At 43.8% G+C, this 20,811-nt stretch overlaps 1 protein-coding gene across 1 annotated transcript in view; it reads left to right on the forward strand.

Annotated features, from left to right (window-relative positions):
- EXT1 (exostosin glycosyltransferase 1) overlaps positions 1-20,811 on the forward strand; it is a 237,649-nt gene that overhangs the window by 198,505 nt on the left and 18,333 nt on the right. The window contains exons 4-7 of the mRNA XM_044293494.1: positions 7,890-8,009; positions 16,297-16,429; positions 17,412-17,530; positions 19,429-19,524. Of these exons, the coding sequence (XP_044149429.1) occupies positions 7,890-8,009; positions 16,297-16,429; positions 17,412-17,530; positions 19,429-19,524 (468 nt within the window). The remainder of the gene's footprint in view (positions 1-7,889; positions 8,010-16,296; positions 16,430-17,411; positions 17,531-19,428; positions 19,525-20,811) is intronic.

Raw genomic sequence — 20,811 nt, forward strand, 5'->3', positions numbered from 1 at the left:
CAGTGGTTCTCTCATTAAAGTCTCATGCACACAAGCATATTATTGGTCTTCGTCGGATACCATTCACTTTGGTCTATGGGACCATGAAAAATGTCATCTATGTGCTGTCTGCATCCTTGTGTCCATCCTGCTAATTATAAAACATAGCCTATTATTCTCTATTTTTTGGACAAGAATAGGTATTTCTACTATTGGGCCCCTAAAAAATGTGGCATGCACTGGGCCGTATAAGTGTTTTGTGGATCTCAAAATACTTATGTTCTTGTGCTTGAGGCCTTAAAGGGGTTCTTCAGGAAATAAGAAAAGAAAATACTTTAAATATTGCTTTATTGAAAATATATTCCCAAATGCCTGTCATTTAGTTATAATGGCTCGTTTTGTCTGGGGAGCAATCATCAGGGGCAAAAAAATAAAAAATGGCCACCGTCCTATTAGTGCACACACAACCTGTCCTATTCACACAGCAGGACAAGTTACTTCACAACATTGAGGTAAAGAGCTGCCTCATCCTCCTCTCTGATCTATTTGTCAGGGATTATGATCCTGAATACAGCTGATAAGATCTTCAGCTGAATCTCTGTAGGAATTAAGTTCATGAGGAGACATGAAGTACAGAAAGGGTGTGGATAATCAGCAGCAGCTCTTGTATGCAGTCTCCATGACCACAGTCAGTCTTGTCCGTCCTCTCTGTACTTCATGTCTCCTCATGAACTACATTCCTATAGATTCAGCTGAATATTTTATCTGTATTCAGGATCATAATCCCTGACGAGCAGAGAGGAGGAGGATGCAGCTTATTAGCTTAGTGTTGTGAAGTAACTTGTCCTGCTGTGTGATTAGGACAGGTTTTGTGTGCACTAAAAGGACGGTGTCCATTTTATTTCTCCTGATGAATGATTGCACCCCAGGCAAAACAAGCCATTATAACTAATGGAAGATATTTGGGAATATATTTATAATAAAGTAATATATAAATATATAATTTTTCTTAATTCCCGGACAGCCCCTTTTAAGCAGTTGATGAGTGCTGGTGCCAGGAGTCCGGCTCTCATCTATGTGCTTTCAGTCGCCTGCAAGATGGGTGAAATCCTGCTTTGAAAAGTAAGAAAAAGTAAGAAAAATGTGGTCTGATAACCTGATTAATATTAAATGGCTTTAATTAAAGAAGGTTAAATGATGATATTGTAGATACAATAAATGTACTCTACGTAAGTCCTATACCTCGCATCCCAGAGCGTGATAATGTGGCGGTCTTCTCTCTGGTGTCTGCTCTACCTGAAGGCTGCAGAGTGCTAACCTTTAGTGCTAATCCCCGCTGGCTTTTGCTTCCTCTGGAACATGACAGACCTGGGAATGAGAACATATCGGAGCCGGTGCATTAACACCTTCCCTTTAATGAGAGCAGGAGATGTGTTAATTCCTTGGCTGCCTCTACATTTCACTTTCCCGGCAGTGTTAGCAACCGCATTAACAGCTTTCTGGCTTTTACTGATGAAGTTCCTAAATTGGAAGTCTTGGGGAAAAAAATAAAAAGAATTAGTATTTCGGAGAGAATCGGACTAAAATGTGGCGGATGTGAGGCCTGAGTGCCGCAGGAAAGGGACGAGGAATACAGCATCAAAACATTTTAGGCTCTGTTCATATCTGTGTCGTGGTTTACGTGTTTAATGAAAACCGCTGTGCAGTGCTGGAACCGCTATATGATGGGTGCCCGCAGCGCCGGATGTCGCCATTGACCTAGAATTGGACCCAGCTGTTGTTTTTGGTATTTTGATGGGAAAAAAAATAGTGCTGCCTGAAGGTGAGGCATGAGTTATATAGGCACAAATGCCTTTTTTACTTTGTATTATAAAACGATATATCCATCGATGGTGTTCTTAAAGAGGACCTTTCACCAGGATACATGTATTTAAATGGTTAGATTACCTTACAGTGTGGCCCCCAGTGATGTCTTTCCGTTTTTTTTTTAAAGGACCCTCCCTTTCGTCCGCTGTGGTCCCCGTTTGTTTTGGCGCCCTAGCTGCGAGCACATCCAATCAGAGTGCCCGCTCTCAGCCAGGGAGAAGGAGCTCAAGTTCTCGCAAGGTTTGCGAGAACTTGAGCTTTTTACACATCCCGAGCCGTGTGCCATATTGGAGTCCTTTAGGGGGTGGTGGGAGGTAAATTTGTAAAACTAACATCATGCTCGTTTGCCTAGGGGGAGTATTAGTAAAGGTTGAACAGGTTGCTCGTTTTCTAGGGTTGTTTTTCATACTTACCCACAGGATGCTGCTGCCACCGCCTATGCCGCCACCACTGCGATGCTCTCCGCCGGGGACTCCAAGATGGCGCACGGCTCAGTATGTGTAAAAGCTCAAAATCTCGCGAGAACTTGACCTCCTTCTCCCTGGCTGAGAGCGGGCACTCTGATTGGATGCACTCGCAGCCAGGGAGAAGATAACCACCCCCCGGACAAATTCAAGTCTCCGGCTAGTTGAACCGAATCGCCTCATTAGCATATGAGGCGTCGCAGCGGACGAAAAAAGCGGAAAGACATCACTGGGGACCGCACTGTAATGTAATATAGCTATTTCAATACATGTATCCTGGTGAAAGGTCCTCTTTAAAGGGAATGTTTCGTTAGTAATAGTACAGTTTTATGTAAAATATATATTTTTAGGAATTTTTGGTGATGCTATTTTTTTTACCTTTCCAGGTCATTATCTATATAAAAAAAGATCCTAAAGCCTAATAATATGCAGACACGTCTTGTTCTGTAGAGGTTACTACTAAATAGTCATCTTTTTATTATTATTATTATTATTATTGAAGGCTGGATTACAATGATTGGTAACAGGTGGATATGAGATAAAATAGATAGAGATGATTAGATATAGGAAAAGATGGATTGGAGTTGGACGAGGGATGAGACTGGATTGGGACGAGGGATGAGACTGGATTGGGACGAGGGATGAGACTGGATTGGGACGAGGGATGAGACTGGATTGGGACGAGGGATGGGACTGGATTGGGACGAGGGATGGGACTGGATTGATAAGATAGGCTCCACCATTCACAGTAGGTGATGGACACAGCTTACCTCCTCCTGTACCTGCAGAATGATCTCTAGAAAGGTCACAGAGCATGCCCACAATATTCTCCCATGGAAGTCAATGTGCATGTCCTGTACATTGTGCTCGATAGCCCATGTGGCTGCTGTAGAGCACATCTCCAAATGCTGTTAGCAACAGCTCAGGCAAAATGGCCGCCCCAATAATTATGTTCAGGAAACAACGAGAAAAAATAAAATAAAAAATAAGAAATGGGGAATGTTTTAGTGGTAGAGCTCTCCGCTCTCATCTGCCTCACTTTTCAGGGACAGGGGTGACATCTGTTTCTCTCTACCGTTGCTGTGTAGTATATCGGTGACCTCATCGGCCCAGAAGTAGCTGTCTTCTCCTCCTCCTACCCAGTTGTCAATCAGAATGTCTCCACTTTGTTGTGAACTGTATGACAAGTGAGACATGGCCATAAGAACAAATCCATTCTGCCGCCCGAGGTTTAATTATACGCTTTTAATGATTCCCCGCCCAGCATAAATGAATTAGAGCGCAGCTCCGGGTTTCGAGGTACTCATTTCTGACCCCTGCATTCCTGAATTATACAGTTTTGTTTCTCTCTAGCTGCTCCCATATTGAGCGACTACTGTTCCATAATTAACAGTGTTTTTAAGGAGCTGGCAGCCGGCCCAAATATTCGCCCTGGGAAATGATTTTTTTTCTCCTGTAGTTACACATTTTCATTTCCCATTTTAGACAAAATGGGAAGTTTTGCGATTTCCTAGTACAGCGTAATACCAGGCGTCTTAACAAGCGCCTAATCCCCTCTCTCTCCTTCAGTTTATTATTTTTTTTATGCGTAATGTTCTTATACGATTATTGCTTTGCCTAATTACTTTTTCGGCCAATTCCTAATTATTTCTGTATAATTTTTTTTTCTAATCTATATTTATAAATATATATATATATATATATATATATAATTTTATTTATTTTTTTACCAATCTGTGGAGAAAAAGGTATGGATCTACCCCATTTCTAAACGGTACACAACATCCTTTGTATACATTTTGCTCAAAATGCATAGACCCACTCACCACGTCAAGGTGGCTTCTATTGAGTGGGTCGTTCCACAAATTTGGTGTAGCCTCGGGACCTATCCTCACAAAAATTTTATATTTTCCACCTATTCTAAAAGTTATGTAATGTCGGAGCCACCCTATGACCGATTCACCTTCAATAATCATTAGTGTTTTAGCTAAAACAGCGCCACCCCTGTCTCCAGTTTGTTTTTGGTATTACAGCTTAGCCCTATTCACTTTAATGGAGATGAACTACACACACTACCCATGGACAGCTGTATTATTTTGAGGGGGCAGTGGGTGAGCAGCTATGTTTTTCTCATTCTGGAAAACTTCTTTAGCATGATGCCTTATACTCTATTCACATCTAGAGCTGCCTTTAAGTTTACATTGGCTGGTACTCCAGCAACTTGGTTCCTCCCATTCTCGCTGCATTCTGGGAGCCGTATCTTATCTACATAGCGCTGTGTTATGTCCATGCTTTCCTGAAGGCAACTCAGCATAGCATGTACGGAAAATGTGTAGTAAAAAAAAACCTGAATTATGAATACAGCTCTGGATATGACTGTAGTATATGATCTGATGTAACTAAAGATTAGGGTAGTTACAAATGTATGGGTCCCAGTACTAGTGAATGCCCTCGTAATCTTACCTATCGTCCACTTTTATTGGGTTAAAGGAGTTTTCCTATCCCAGACATTAGGATATGCCCCCATTTTCTGGTGGGTGTGGTCCCACCTCTGGGACCTACACCGAGAACAGAGCCATGATAGTGGTGAGGAGCGCACTGCACATACGTACCTGCCCTCCATTTCTATAAGGTTGTCGAAAATAGCTGAGCGCTGGCTCTGCGATTTCTGTCAGGCTCATAGAAGTGAAGGGGAGTGGTGGCTAGGCTTGCGCAGTGCACTCCCATTCGCTTCTATGGGGAGAGCGCTTTGTGGTGGTCGGACCTGGGGAAACCCGGGGTCTTCCAGCCACCACTTTCCCCTCTCCCAGCAGTGGGACCTGCACCTATCAGACCATGGGGGTATACCCTAGCAATACACCCCCATTTTCTCAGATGGGAATACCCCTTTCATGTCTCCTATATAATTGTCATTATAGCTTATAGGACATGTATTTCGTAGGGTTTACAGATACATTACAGCTTGAAAAAAATAATAATCGTAAGCCCCGGGTAACTTTGTCACAGCTTCCTCTTTGTATTTTTAGAGGGGTTTTCCTGGAGTTCAATATTGATGACCTACCCTCAGGATAGGTCATCGATATTTGATTATGTGGTCCGATTCCCGGCCCCCCCCCGCTGATCAGCTGTTTGAAGAGGTGTCAGCAGTGCAACCTCTTCCTAGGCCAGTGAAATCGCGTTCATCAGTCACATGGCCTGAGCGCAGCTCCGTATCTTTCAAGTCTGCAACACGGCTGCAGCACTCGCCAGAGCACCACGGCCTCTTCAAACTCCCAATTGGCGGAAGCGTTGGAAGTCGGACCTCCGCCGATCATATATTGGTGACCTATCCTGAGGTTAGGCAATCGGTATTAAACTCCTTATCATGTTTGCTTAGGGATATCCTTGAATTGTTTCCATTGATAGTGCTGGTAGTGGCCGACATGCCAGTACCATATCGGAGCTTGTTAATAGTAACAGGAAGTGGTGGAGCAACTGTGTGATGTCCTGGGTTATCAGGACAGTAACATTTGGGACTTGCCTGCCGGGCAGCTGTGTGGGGTCCCGGGTGCACTACTCCTCGAGCTGCTGTTTTTGTGTTTCGTTTTTTACATCCAGCCTCGGAGCCCATAGATCCTTGCTGTGATTTTTCACTATTTGGAATCTGGATTTGCATTGAACAGTTGAACAATCCTTTATTTTACAGTATTTTTGGCAGAGAGTTGTGAACAGACTATGCCCGGGGTGGGTTTTGGTGGCTAAGTATTAAATTGGGTTTAAGTAGCCTTTAAATGTATGCCACATTAGGATGGCTGCCCGGTATTTAGTTAATGAGCAGCTGTTTCGCGCTATCTTTGTAATATTTGTAGCGCGTGTTGCAGAATTTCTTCATCTCCTCGCAGGATTATGACGGACGGCTCGCGGATTTACATACGAGTGTTTTTTGTTGCATGTTTTGTAGGTTGCTATGCTGTAAACTGGAACATTTGTTAATTTGATGTACATCCTCCATAACGAGAGCCTTAAACCCAGGTCCAAAGGCAGGAGATGAACAGGGGATTTCTAGGATTAGATAAGCTTGACTGTTTTCTTCCTAAAATAGTGCCCCTTGTGTCTACAGGTTGTGTGTGGTATTGCAACTCAGTCTCTGGACCTGAACCGCAGTACCAGGCAAGGCCCATAAACAGGTGTGGTACGGTTTATGGCACGGAGCCATGTCTTTTTGTAATCCTGGACAACCCCCTTTGAATAATCTCTGTCAGGAAATAGCCAGAACCTTTAATATTGCGCATCTTGCTACCCCCGATAAACTGCACAAGTACAAACCATAACTTGGCATCCATGATACTGCGCCGTGAGTCATCTAATCTTACTGGAGTTTGGTGCCAGAAACTGTCCGTGACTGCAGTTATGCTTTCTGTAAACAGATGTAGCAGAGCCAGACATGTCATTTGGCACAATGCATGATGTGTTACCAGTGGTTTTCCACTGCATAATCACTGTGATAAAGCTCCTGCAGACAGCCCCTAGGTTTTTGCCCTATTACAGAATATTTCCCGGTGGGAGAGACATAAAAAAAAAAATGTGAAAAATTAAAATGACCACTATACGTCTCACCAATCGCTCGCTGCTATTGTTCTGACTCTGCTCCAGTCCCTGCTCCTCTCCACTGCCAGATCCCCACTGAAACGCAGGAAGTGTCTTTGCTTTGCCAATCACAGGCCACAGTTGTGACCCGCCTTAGTAAGTGGTTGGCAGAGCGGGCATGCCATTTCCTTTGTGTCCAGCCGAGATCAGGACGTGCAGAGGAGCAGAGACTGGAGCAGCGTCGGAACATGACAGGGATGGGTGATCAGTGAGGTAATGCTGTTTTTTTTTTTTTTAAAGAATTTCTGCCAATAAAAAATAAATAAAAAATTCTCCCCCCCCCCCCCTAGAAAACCCCTTTAAACTAAAGCACTTTGGAGGATTTGTCTCATTCTGTTTATAAATAATCGGTGATTTCTGCTGATAATTTCAGAAGTGCATTCTCAGTTGGTCCTTGCCTTTGTGAAGGCTGTTCAGCCAACAGCTTGGTCACAAATTCGACACTGCTACATCAGTTTCTACTTCTCAGACAAGTGGTAAAAAAAAAATTAAAAATGCTCTATTTTTGTTCTCCACAAAAATGGCCGTCCACCCTACATGTCCACCAAGGTACCCAGTTTGAAGGTCCTGTAAAAGATATATCTGTATAATCTGTCGTGACCTCTGTAACCTTTATTTCATCCATCCGAGGAGGAACGCTCTTTTCATTTTTCATTGTGGCAAGGAAAATTATTCAGCAACAGGGCGCAGAGCTCTTCCATGTTGGAGGTGACCCCTGCTGACAGATTGCTTTGGTTCAATAAAGTTTTGTATTCGGGGGCAATTTACTTGTAAGCCACACTTTTATTTTTTTATTTTATTTTTCGCCCTCTTTGCCTTCGCTTGCTCTTAGCATATACTATATTGTGCCTTGAGGCACTTGAGAGCCGGCGTCAGGTTCCCCAGCAGTGTATTAATTTTATCAGGTTACAGTGTTTTGGTGGATTTGCTGATTGTTGTGTCCTTGTCTTACAGATTCCTTCTACAATCAGGTCTATCCATCAGGATAGGATCCTCGCACTTAGACAGCAGACACAGTTTTTGTGGGAAGCTTATTTTTCCTCAGTGGAGAAGATTGTATTGACTACACTAGAGGTGAGCAACCGAGAACCAATTCTGGTCACTGACCTTCCTTTTGTCTATTATTACCGTACTTACATTTACAATGCAAAGGTCCTTTTTGATGCTATTGATTTTGGTTTCCAGTATGAAATTTCCTCTGCACACGCAATAAACAACAACAACAAAAAAAATGTATCTTCTCAATCAGTCCAATCTGATTTCTATATCTATCCAGCCATAACATTAAAATCATTGTTCAAGGCATGGAATTTATTTGGCATCAAGTGAACATTCGGTTCTTGAAGTTGATGTCTTGGAAGCAGACAGAATGGGCAAGAGTAAGGAACTGAGCGACTCTGACAAGGGCCAAATTGTGATGGACTGGGTCAGAACATGGGAGTTCTTGTGGCGTGTTCATGGTGTGTAGAGGCTAGTCCCTACCAAAAATGGTCCAAGGAAGAGCAGCCAGTGACTGTCATGGGCACCCAAAGCTCATTAATTAATGGGTACATGTGCATTGCTTACTTAGGGAAGAAAGACCATTAGCATGCTCCATGGGAAGAAGGGAAGTCTTTAGACAGTGTGATGCTCTGGGTAATGTTCTGCTGGGAAATATTGGGTCCTGGCATTCATGTGGATGTGACGTGTACCATCTACCTGCACATCATACAAACCAAGTACCCCACTTCATTGCAGTGGTGTCTTTCAAAAAGAGAATGGCTCAGCCGTCCTGTCAAAAAAAAGTTCAGTAATGGTTTGAGGGACTTGACAAAAAATTCAGGGTAATGATTTGACTTCCAGATTACCCAGATATCAATCTGATCAAACATCTGGGAGATCCATGAAGTCCCCCATCTCACAATGTGCAGGTCTTAAAGGATCTACCACAGTCTTGGAGCCAGATACCATAAGACACCTATGGAGGTTTTGTAGTGTCCATGCCTCAGTGGGTCAGAGCAATTTTGGTGGCAAGAAGGGGACCTACACAATATTAGGCAGGCAGAGTCAATTGTATGCCTTATTAGTGTACATATATGAGAAAAACCTTGGTTGCTTAAGAGTTTCTGCTAAAATGAATGAGCACCCCATAATACTTGATCTTCCCTGCACACAGACACACATGGGTTACCCCAGGGACATTGGCGCTAAACCCAGCAACAGCAGCTCATCAACTGGATTCGAAAAGAAAGACCGGCGTGATTAGCTGGCTTCTAAAAATAAAAGGTTATCCATAATAAATGCTAAGAGAACAATTCCTAGGAGGGGTTTGAGCAGAAATCACAACCTCACTGACGGTCATATTCTTCTGTCGCGGGTGCTGCTCCTTCCTCTTCTTGGTGGGGTTGAGATGTCCCTGTACCGTGGAAAGAAACTGTAATCACCGGGAATATTCTTTCTCTAACAAAATAGCATTTTCTTTAGTTTACTGCTATATATCAGCCCTAGGAGGTCATAGTCAGCATAACCAATGTTTACAACCTTCTTTCCATGGCAGTTCTACCTTTTGTGGACCCCATCAAACATCACCCCATATCTCAGTTCACACTGGCATTTTGACTTTCAGTTTGTGAGATCTGGGTTCTTACAAGCGGTTCAAAACAGTTTTGTCCTAATGCATAATAAATGGAAAAGGATCCTCTCAGAATGCATCAGTTTGGCTCAGTTCCATCTCCATTGCGTTTTGGAGGCGGACACCAAAACGCTGCTGGCAGCGTTTTGGTGTCCGTCTGATGAAACTGAGCCAAACAGATCCGTTCTGACCCACAATGTAAGTCAATGGGGACGGATCTGTTTTCTATGACACAATCTGGCACAATAGAAAATTGATCCGTCCTCCATTGACTTTCAATGATGTTCAGTGTTCAAGACGGATCCGTCTTGGCTATGTTAAAGATAATACAAACGGATCCGTTCTGAACGGATGCAGACGGTTGTGTTATCTGAACGGATCCGTCTGTGCAGATCCATGACGGATCCGCACCAAACGCCAGTGTGAACGTAGCCTTACCCGGGCTTCAGATTATGGCAGGTTCCATCAGTTACATTTTAGAGTGGAATAAGGCTTAAAAGCAATACACCGTCCATATAATAACAACTATTAGACCTGCCTGAAACAAAAAATTAGTTTGCAAAAAGTAGCAATTTTTTTTTCTTCTTACAATTCAGAAATAAAATAGTTTTCTAAAGTTGTGAGAAGTCAAATTGCATTCTCTTGGTGCCTTGCCGTGTATTGAGGCTGCGGCGGTAGGAGACATCCATCTCTGCAGTGAAAGTAAAGCCATTTCATAGAAGAACAAGGAAAGCGGTGGATACTTTGTGGACTATAAACAGCATTATTGTACGACCTCTGGGATATCTGGCCATGGCCGCGTGGGTAAAAAGCGGTCCTAACATGCTTCAGAATACAAATGTTCCCCCTCAGATGCAGGCAGTATATGGACGCCGTTCTGTTCGTAGCCTCCGTGGACGTCTGATGGCTGTCTGTTACCAGATTTATGATGTCACTTTTTTATATTTCTTCCAGTAGTTTCTATAAAATCACACTTTATTAGGTGCGGCACAAGCCGAGCCTGGAGTCCTCGTACTCATCGGGCTTCATCTGCGGCAGATTGACAGCTTTTTTCCCTATTGTGCAATGTGAGAATGCTGTCAATTAGCAGCTGGTGGGTGTGGGGAGCCGGCAGCTCATGAATATTGAGGACTTCAGCAACAACCTGCTATAATCTAGTGTCTGTCTCTCCTTTATGCTGCCCTCACAACAGGATAGTGCTGGTGACAGAGTCCTGTTAGGGCTGTTTCACACGAGCGGATGCCATGCGTGTCATCCGCAGCGTGAAAGAGAGCCAAGCCCCGCACTGGACAGCAGAGACACGGAGCAGTAACATGATTAATAAAGCTCCGCGCCTCTTTGTGATCTTTTTACTATAAAATCACAGGGACAACTTTATCTCACTGTGATTTTTATAGTAAAAAGATCAGAGAGGGGCACGGAGCATTATCAGTCATGTTACTGCTCCGTGTCTCTGCTGTCCAGTGCGGGGCTTGGCTGTCATTCACGCTGCAGATGACACGCATGGCATCCACTCGTGTGAAACGGCCCTTAAAGGGGGTTTCCAGTAATAATTATATTTTGTGTAATGCCCAAGATTCATACTTTCATGCTTCTCCAGTCCTCCACTGTCACCATCTTCTGTTCACCGCACTGTTTGCATCCGGTCATGCATGCTCATGGTCACTTACTCCACTGCAACCAATAACTGGCTTCAGCGGTGATGTGGCCGCAAGCAGCACATCGTCGCTGAAGCCAGTCATTGGCTGCGTGTGATGACCATATTCAGACAGTGCAGTGACCAGAGCAGCGTTGAGCTGGTAAGTATGAATCTAATTTTTCAGGAGGCAGACTGCAGGCATTACATAAAATATAATTGGCTGCGGTGGTGACATGGGTATACAGGCACATCATCACTGCAGCCAGGTCTAACAGGTAAGTTCTGGTTCTCTTGGTTACCTCATCACATTCCTTCCCTTTGGCTAAGTTTTGAGTTAACTTGGACAATCCCTAGAGGGCTGGTATGTGCCGTGAGAATGCCGAGGCCAGATTTACCTGTAGGCACAGTAGGTGTGTCCTGGAGAAAGGGCGCCTTCTGATGCATAAAATTTCCGAAAGCACTTGCGCTCAATGGTATGTGTTATGGAACATTGGGTATTTGTGAGGTACTCGCAGTGATATTAGAGGGAGAGGAAGGACCACCATGGAGGTGCAAGGGGAAGGATGGAACACTACAGTGTTCTTCTCAATTTTGCAAGGAGAAGTCGGACAGAAGGTGACATGATGCGAAGGGTTCGTCTGTCAGTCGGCGAAAATATGGCACACTATGAATCTCCAGCAAATTTCCTAGTAGAGGCGTTTAATTCCCGGTGCCAGATTCCTGCATTATGTAGCGATGACTACAGTCGTTTGTGTTGCCCAAGACCATGTTAATAAATCATTCACACTCCATTACTGGAAGATAAACGGAGAGGTCACCCGGAGAGCCACTCGCAAAGGTCACCTCTTGGGCACGAGCTGTTCTACGTGATACATATCTCTGTTTTTCGTATCCCTCCTCTCTCTCCCCGTTTGCTCATAGACTCTCACCATTTACCTTTTCACCCGGCCAATCAATGAGAATTGAATTTTTCAGTTTGAGCCTTTGGCCTTCAGATGTGTTTCGTCGGTGAGCGGGAGAGGTACAAGAGCCGAGGACAGCTGACCGCGGATGGCACGCCATGTTAATTCTGCCATCGAGTCGTGAACTCTGCACCCAGATACCAGGCAGACTAATTATTTGTACAAATTGGTTTTCAGCACAGTATTTATACTTGGCCCTGCTCATTACGAAGGCCCAAGCGACATAGGTTACAATGTACATTGCGTTGTTGTTATTTAAGGCCGTAAATCTGGAGTTGAAAACCTGGGTATTAATGTGGCTTATTTTAATGTGTTCTGCATACCCAGGCTGCACTGTGCGGCACTCTATCAACTTAATGACGTATTAATGTACTGTAAATGATTTAGGGCATCACCGGCCGCGCGGTGAAAGCGGGACTTTTTGCATATAATATAGATATTTCAAAAGCTACTTTAAATACGTCGCCATAGGTCTCAGAGCAGCAGAGCATTGATCTCGGAGATAGATAAACCAATTTGATCACGCTATTGACTAACAGCAGTCTGCACTGATTATAATTATTACACTCATTCTTTTCCAAAAACCGTTATTATGTCCAATATAGAGAAGTATCCTATTCTGGGCAAATTCAGTTTTAGTTTTTCCCCATTTTTTAACCTTTTTTTTTTCTTTGTTTTAATTTTTTTTTCTTTTTGGTTTTTGTTTGTTTTTGTTTTGCCTTATTTTTAGTATTTTTATTTTGTTAGCCCTTAAAGGGGTTAACATGCCCCCAGTGCCTGGGCCCCTCGTATAGATCGCGGGTGACTGTACAGAGGCTCGCTTTGATCTGTGCGGCGACCATGCAGAGATCAGGAGCTAGGGATTATCTATATGCAATGTTCATGCATATTTACGGACATATAGTTATTAGAGTTAGGAAAGGTTCCAGACAGGGTCGTCCTTTTAAGGACGAGTGCCCTGTGGTCAGGTTGCTATTACACATCTAGTAGGAGTTCCACAGGGACCCTGCACACATGTGTTTGACTGTCAGCTGGTTGCTATCTCACCATTGATTCATCCGACCATCCATACAGGAAGAACGACTACTTGAACATCGTGTTTTGAAGCAGCCGACAACCTCCCCTGGGTACCGGTAGGACACACTGGTTACCCTCTCAGTGCCACCGCGCACTTTAAATTTACTTTCAATATACTGAGATGACCATGGGCCACAGCTATTAATGGTCCTACACCGTGTTCATCACTTTATATTTATTTTTTTTGCACATAGTATCTAGGATTTTATCAGCAATGATATTAAATGTTATGTTTTAAGATTATTCTTATAGAAACCCCACAGCGCCCCATTCGCATGCAGGCCTACATTGGCACAGGCCACACGTATAGCAAATACACGTAACGCAAACCGCACTCATACACTGAGTTACTGGGCTTGTTCAGGGCACAAGGCAAAACCATTAAAGATGTGCTTTAATGTACGAAAAAGGTACAGTACTTAGTTACAAAAAGTAAAAGAAATAAGATGTACATAAACGTGAACAAAACGGTATAAAAATATAAGGATAAAAAGCAGAAAGGTTCTTACTCAATGAATTGTGTGGTCAGAGTTCCTTCTAGTTTCCAGGGACATGAGGAAAGTGGAGCACAACCCAATGTTGATCGCATCCCCAAATTGTGTCAGAAATGTTCCAAATAGTTCCTTTTTTTTTTTTATCCCAATTCGGCAGAGGGTGGAGCTGAGAGGAGTCTCCCAGCTATTGTGTCCCAGCCTTCTGGGGTGGCCCTCATTACCTGTGCATGCTCCAGCTGTCTGGCAGACATGAAATACTATTAAAACATGGCTTCCCATCCACACTAATGGATATTTGGGACCCAACATGTTTTAATAATGTACATTATATCCGGCTGATCATTTTGATACCACACATGACCGGTGTGGTTGTCCCAGAAGGTGTGATACTGGTTATGTGGGCATGTTGGCTATCAGGGATAGGATGTTTAGACCCCCTACAATGATCACAATTATCAATACGTGAGTTGTATCAGAGATGAGTTATTGCTTATGAGATTTTCTTCATCCCCTGACACTGTATTTGAAAAGCTTCTGGCCCTCTGCGGGGTGAGGTTCCAGGCTGTCTGAGTGGCTGCATTTACTGGAACCACCTTCATTACCACTTGCAAAAGGCCAGTTTTTTAACATTCAGGTGATAAACTGATTTCCTCCAAGAGTAATGCGTATTCCAACTGCAGGCCCAGATGGAACGGCACATACAATCGCAGAATGGCATGAACATATATGGGATCACACAGCAGATATAAAACATACACAGATAATAAAAGTTATGAGAATTGTGGTCCATTTCTCAGAAGGTCCTATCAGTGATTGATAGGACCCTCACCTCATAGAGGGAAGGCTATCAGTGATTGACAGGCTTCCATCTATGAAGAGGCGGTTCTATCAGTGATTGACAGCCTTCCTTCTATGACTGTGTATACCGGAATAGCTGTCAATCACTGATAGGACCGTCTCCTCAAAGAGGGAAGGCTGTCAATCACTGATAGGACCGTCTCCTCAAAGAGGGAAGGCTGTCAATCACTGATAGGACCGTCTCCTCAAAGAGGGAAGGCTGTCAATCACTGATAGGACCGTCTCCTCATAGAGGGAAGGCTGTCACTGATGGGACTCTCCTCATAGAGAAAAGGCTGTCAATCACCGATGGAACCTCCTCCTCATAGAGGGGAGGTTGTCAATCACTGATAGGACCTCCTCCTCATAGAGGGGAGGTTGTCAATCACTGATAGGACCTCCTCCTCATAGAGGGGAGGTTGTCAATCACTGATAGGACCGCCTCCTCATACAGGGAAGGCTGTCACTGATAGGACCGCCTCCTCATAGAGGGAAGGCTGTCACTCACTGATAGGACTGTCTCCTCATAGAGAAAAGGCTGTCAATCACCGATGGAACCTCCTCCTCATAGAGGGGAGGTTGTCAATCACTGATAGGACCTCCTCCTCATAGAGGGGAGGTTGTCAATCACTGATAGGACCGCCTCCTCATAGAGGGAAGGCTGTCACTCACTGATAGGACTGTCTCCTCATAGAGGGGAGGTTGTCAATCACTGATAGGACCGCCTCTTCATACAGGGAAGGATGTCACTCACTGATAGGACTGTCTCCTCATAGAGGGGAGGTTGTCAATCACTGATAGGACTGTCTCCTCATAGAGGGGAGGTTGTCAATCACTGATAGGACTGTCTCCTCATAGAGGGGAGGTTGTCAATCACTGATAGGACTGCCTTCTTGACTACAAAGGCCAGAATGAAGAGGGATTTAAATGAATGAATTACAAGTTATACTGAACCTTTTCCCATAGAACTATATATCAATCTGCTCAGCTCTATAACATGCTGCCTTTAGTTTACAATTAATTTTCATGATGACAGTTTCCCTTTAAGGCTCAGTTCACATCTGTGTCATGGCTTCTGTTTATAACTGAAAATCTCAACATGTTAGCGGTCGTGTTATGGGTCCAGCACCAGACAGATCCTGCAGATAATGGTATGTGTTGAGTCCCCATTGTGCCCATTGTTTTGACAGACATAATAGCGCTCTTTGAGTGGCTGTTTATGCCGTCAAATATGACAGCATCTGCGACAAAGGCTCCTAACTCAGATGTGAACGTCGTCTTAGTCAATCAGGATTTCCATGCATCAGTCTGAAAGCCTACGGTCTATATGACAATAATGTGAGCAGGGCTTTTTAAATGTTTTTATCTGCCAACCAGTGCCGCAGTGACTGTCCAGTCAGGGAACTGTGTAGATTTGTTTCACTAAATTACCGGAAACAGATCTATGCGACTTCACGTTTCCATAATTCGCCGATCAGGAGTAATGCTGGATCGGCACATGTCCAGTTATCCAGAGTCCACACAGAGAGCTAGATCTCCGTTTCCAGTTCTTCAGCAGTCTGATGGACTGAATAGGCGAAAGCAAAGTCCGTGGCCTCTACGTTCAAGATGTCTTGATTGCAATTCGTGGCTAACTGCTGATTGAAGAGGACGCTCGAAAGAAAACAGCCAGAACCAAGTGCTCTCGTTTCATTTTTCTTCTCTTTTAATACCTCCATTTTTTTTTTTCATTTCTTTCCAGATAATTCAGGACAGAATTTTCAAGCACATATCACGCAACAGTTTAATATGGAACAAGCACCCTGGAGGACTCTTTGTGCTGCCCCAGTACTCATCATATCTGGGTGATTTTCCCTACTACTACGCTAATCTAGGTAAGTGCTTCCTCCTTCATGACATGATGATGGGGTCGCTAACCGATTATATCCATCTTCCTGGCCATCAATTCAGCAAAAGGGCTGTTTGCACAGATTACGTGGAGAATGACTGAGCCCTTGGATTGGATTAACTATACAGACAGAAAAAAGAAAATACATTATATTTGTGTGACGTATAATATATAAATATATATATATATATATATATATATATATATATATATATTATAACATTTCTTTTTCACTATGGTCCTTTGTTATGGTAGCTTTTAGACTATATTTGTTCACAGGGATACTTTTTCATGTAAACACCTTTTTCTGTAATACTGCCTAAAATGATGAAATAATACCACCCTATGGTGTCCAATCAATACCACCTATACTACTACAATAAACAATGGAGAAAAGTCCAGCTCACCCAATCCATAAAACCAGGACCTTTATTGGATCTTCTGGGTCAGAAAAACGCAGTACTTAGAGCCGAAATGTCTTAGATGTCTCTAAGACGAAACGCACTGGTTACGGTATATAGTTTTGTATTGCGTCTTTCTAACCTAGAAGATCCAGTAAAGGTCCTGGTTTTATGGATTGGGTGAGCTGGACTTTTTTGATTGGTTATCTACTTAGCGCAGCCGTAGCACATCCGTGCTCTCCACCTAGATTACAGTTGAGCTTTCATTCTCTCTCTTTAATACCGCTATATATTGCGCAAACAATAAGTCAAAAAAGTACTCAAGTATTATCACTTTACACTGCCCAGTACTGATATAAAGTGCCAACCACCTTAAACACACATATTGGCATATACACGCGGTAGAAGTTGTTCTTTTCCCCCCTTTTCTGTTCGTCTCATCTAAACATGCAGGCCAATGCTTCACACCGCCATTGTCCTGTTGAGCAGCAGGTTCTGGTTCACTCGCAGACCTTTCTGATTTTTTGTTTTTTGTTTTTGTTCTTTTTCTATTTTTTTATGTTTCAGGTGTAAAATCGCCAACAAAGTTTACCGCCGTCATCCATGCTGTGACACCGCTGGTCTCCCAATCCCAGCCAATCCTGAAGCTGCTGGTTGCTGTAGCAAAGTCTCAGTACTGTCATCAGGTACCGTGACTATTCTGTCTTATAGTGTTAAGATGCCTCATCAGGAGCACGCCTGCTCTATATTCAGATAATTTTATATAGATGGAGGCAGATACAAAGCTGAGATATATTGTATACATGGTGTCATCGCTCCGGTGACTTTATATTAGCTCCTCCTCCAAAATGGCTGCCTTAAAGGGGTTTTCTTCGAGGAATAAAGGGGTTGTCTTACTTGGCATTTATCATGTAGAGGAAGTTAATACAAGCCACTTACTAATGTATTGTGATTGTCCATATTGCCTCCTTTGCTGGCTGGATTCATTTTTCCATCACATTATACACTGCTCGTTTTCATGGTTATGACCACCCTGCAATCTATCAGTGGTGGTCATGCTTACACAGTACAGGAAAAAGCAGTAGCCTATGTGCGCTGCCACGGTCCTGGCCACTAAATAGGCCAGCACTTTTTCCTATAGTGTGCAAGCACAACCACCGCTGGTGGATTGCAGGGTGGTCGTAAACCATGGAAACAATCAGTGTATAATGTGATGGAAAAATTAATCCAGCCAGGAAAGGAAGCAATATGCACAATCACAATACATTAGTAAGTGGCTTGTATTAACTTTCTCTACATGATAAATGCCACTTATGCCACAGTCTAATTATGGTCTTAACCTATAGCACAGCCCCCACTGATGCCATGGCTCTTTTTTTCTAAAGACCCCCCCCCCCCCCCCAATTCGTCCGTTGTTGGCCGCGTTGATTTCGGTGCCCTATATTATATTATTATAATGAGCCGACTCGGTTATACTAGGCAGAGACTTGCAGTTTCGCTGGGGGCTGTTCTCTTCTCACTGGCTGTGAGCGCATCCAATCAGAGCGCACCTCTTAGGGAGAACGAGCTCCTCCCTGGCTAAGAGCGGTGCGCTCTGATTTTGATGAGCTCACAGCCAGGGAGAAGAGAACCGCCCCCAGCGAAACTGCGAGTCTCCGCCTAGTATAACCGAGTCGGCTCATTATAATATAAGGCTATGAAATCAACGCAGCAAACAGCAGATGAACGGGGGGTCTTTGGAAAAAATGAAAAAGTGCCATGGCATCAGTGGGGGGCCGCCCTATAAGGAAAGGCCATAATTAGTCTAGGGCTAAACTGATGAAAGGTCCTCTTTAATCAAACACCATAAAATCCTGCAGTTTTCACACTGGCCACTAGGCTTTATAACAGGCCCCACTTCTTGGTCTGTACAGATCACTTTACTGCAGTTATCTGCTTATCTGTCATTCTAATCCTGCCAGTAATGATATTACCTCTGTGTATAGATAAGACCAGATCCACCATTCACAATAGGTGATATCACAGCTTATCAGCTACCTCCTGACCTCTGCACAGGTCACAGAGCATGCCTAGAAAACTCTCCCATAGAAGTCAATGAGATCCCCTCCTGACCATTGTGTCTATGGCCCATGGGGCTGCCCTAAAGCATTTTTCATAATGCTATTTAAATGCTGTTAAAAACAGCTCAGGCAAGATGGCCTCCCCCATAACCATGTTCAGGAAAAATAATTTAAAAAAATCTGTAATCAGGGGGGGGGGGGGGGGAAGGATTAGAAAAAATGGTATATGAGTTGTGTTGGCATATGATTTTAACTGGCAGATAACAGGATTTTTGGTGGCACATTCCCTTTAAATGATGTTATACTTGCCCCTTTCTCCACTGCTGGTTTGCAGACTGCAGTCGCCGGTGTGCAGGACTTTTCCTTTAAATGTATATTTGCTGCTCAGAATCTAAGAAAAACAATTCAGTTTTCTTATTTTTTCTTTTTTTGACATTTTTCCAGAGATGCTTTAATTTGGGAAATATTCAGTAGAGGAGCTGGCTGCTGGAATATTTATGTATCTGTTTATTATATTTTTCCAGATCATAGTCTTGTGGAATTGTGACAAGCCGCTCCCTGCCAAACACCGCTGGCCTGCCACTGCTGTGCCTGTCATAGTTATTGAAGGGGAGAGCAAGGTGAGACGATTGCGCCGCTCAGCCCTTTTATCCACTGAACGCACGCCAGGGCTTTATTAAAACTGAGAGGACCCAGATTTATGAAGCCGTCTTATCTCTACTAGGAAAATTGTTTTTATTTTCTGGAATTATACTGGAATTACCGCAATTAACCTGGTAGTCAGACAAGTGCCTGTAAGACCTTGTGCTTTACAATAGGGGACAGGTTTTGTTTTGTTAGACTCTAGCCCCAGTATTGGGGACCCCCAGTCTATACCTGCATGGCAGCGTCCTAGTCACCCAGCTGTCCGGGGAACTACAGTCATCTGGAATGGTGGCCGGGGCACTGCTCTTCCGTAAATACTGTGCTGCTGGCCCATTCATTGTCAGGACCAGTAGGGGTCCCTGAGGTCAGCCTCCCACAATCTTAAAGTGATGGCAAATCCATCAGAAGAGAATATCCTTTTTACAAGGGGTCATTGGATGTGATTTAGGGGCATCTCCTTTTTGACCACCTGTCATTGAGCCAGGTTGTAGAGTCACCAACAAGCAGTGGCTTAACTTGAACAATCAAGGCATTACATGGACAGCCAGGCTCCCATGTAGTACTGCATTTCCCTTCTAGTGGCCGCTGTAGGAGAAATGATTAGCTCTGGCAAAATCAGCTGATGGTGGCGGGGTCTTAGCAGCCAACCACGTGAGGATCAGCTTCATATTACCTATAATCATCACAGAAACCGGTTCAATATGAGATCAGTTGAAACACCTTCTCAACAACCAACCGGTGTAGAGTTCGTCTTTAGGTTTTGGACCATATCATCCAACATCTAGCTGGTTTCAGGAGGCCCCGAAACTGCCCTGAACATAACCACTCTGGACAATACTTCTAACATTTGCCCAGTCCAAAACTACTGTTGTGACTAGGACAGGGGCATGCCAAGGGTGAGGCAGAGTAGACAGCCAGTTAGATGGGATGGCGCCAGGAGAGAAGACCCTACAACACATCCATGATAGTGACCGGTGGATTGATGGGGATAGGAGTAGGGTTGGTAAGAGATAACTAAACTAGTCCATCTTGCTTACTTGAGATAAGCATTCTGAAACCACTGCCTTGAGCACCAAGACAGCTTGTCTGACACCTGGAATATGAGTTGGTGATCGTGTACTTTTTATAGCTCACCATGCCTTTCTCTGCTAAACTCCTCATATTGTATGCATTTGGTGAAGCAACGGTTGAAAGGCCTCTCGACATCTCGCTGTCTCGAGTCAACTTTGTTTTGAGAAACTGTGTGGCCAGAATGAAGAACA

The sequence above is a fragment of the Bufo gargarizans genome, chromosome 5 (genome assembly GCF_014858855.1).
Source record: "Bufo gargarizans isolate SCDJY-AF-19 chromosome 5, ASM1485885v1, whole genome shotgun sequence".
Classification (NCBI taxonomy): Eukaryota; Metazoa; Chordata; class Amphibia; order Anura; family Bufonidae; genus Bufo; species Bufo gargarizans.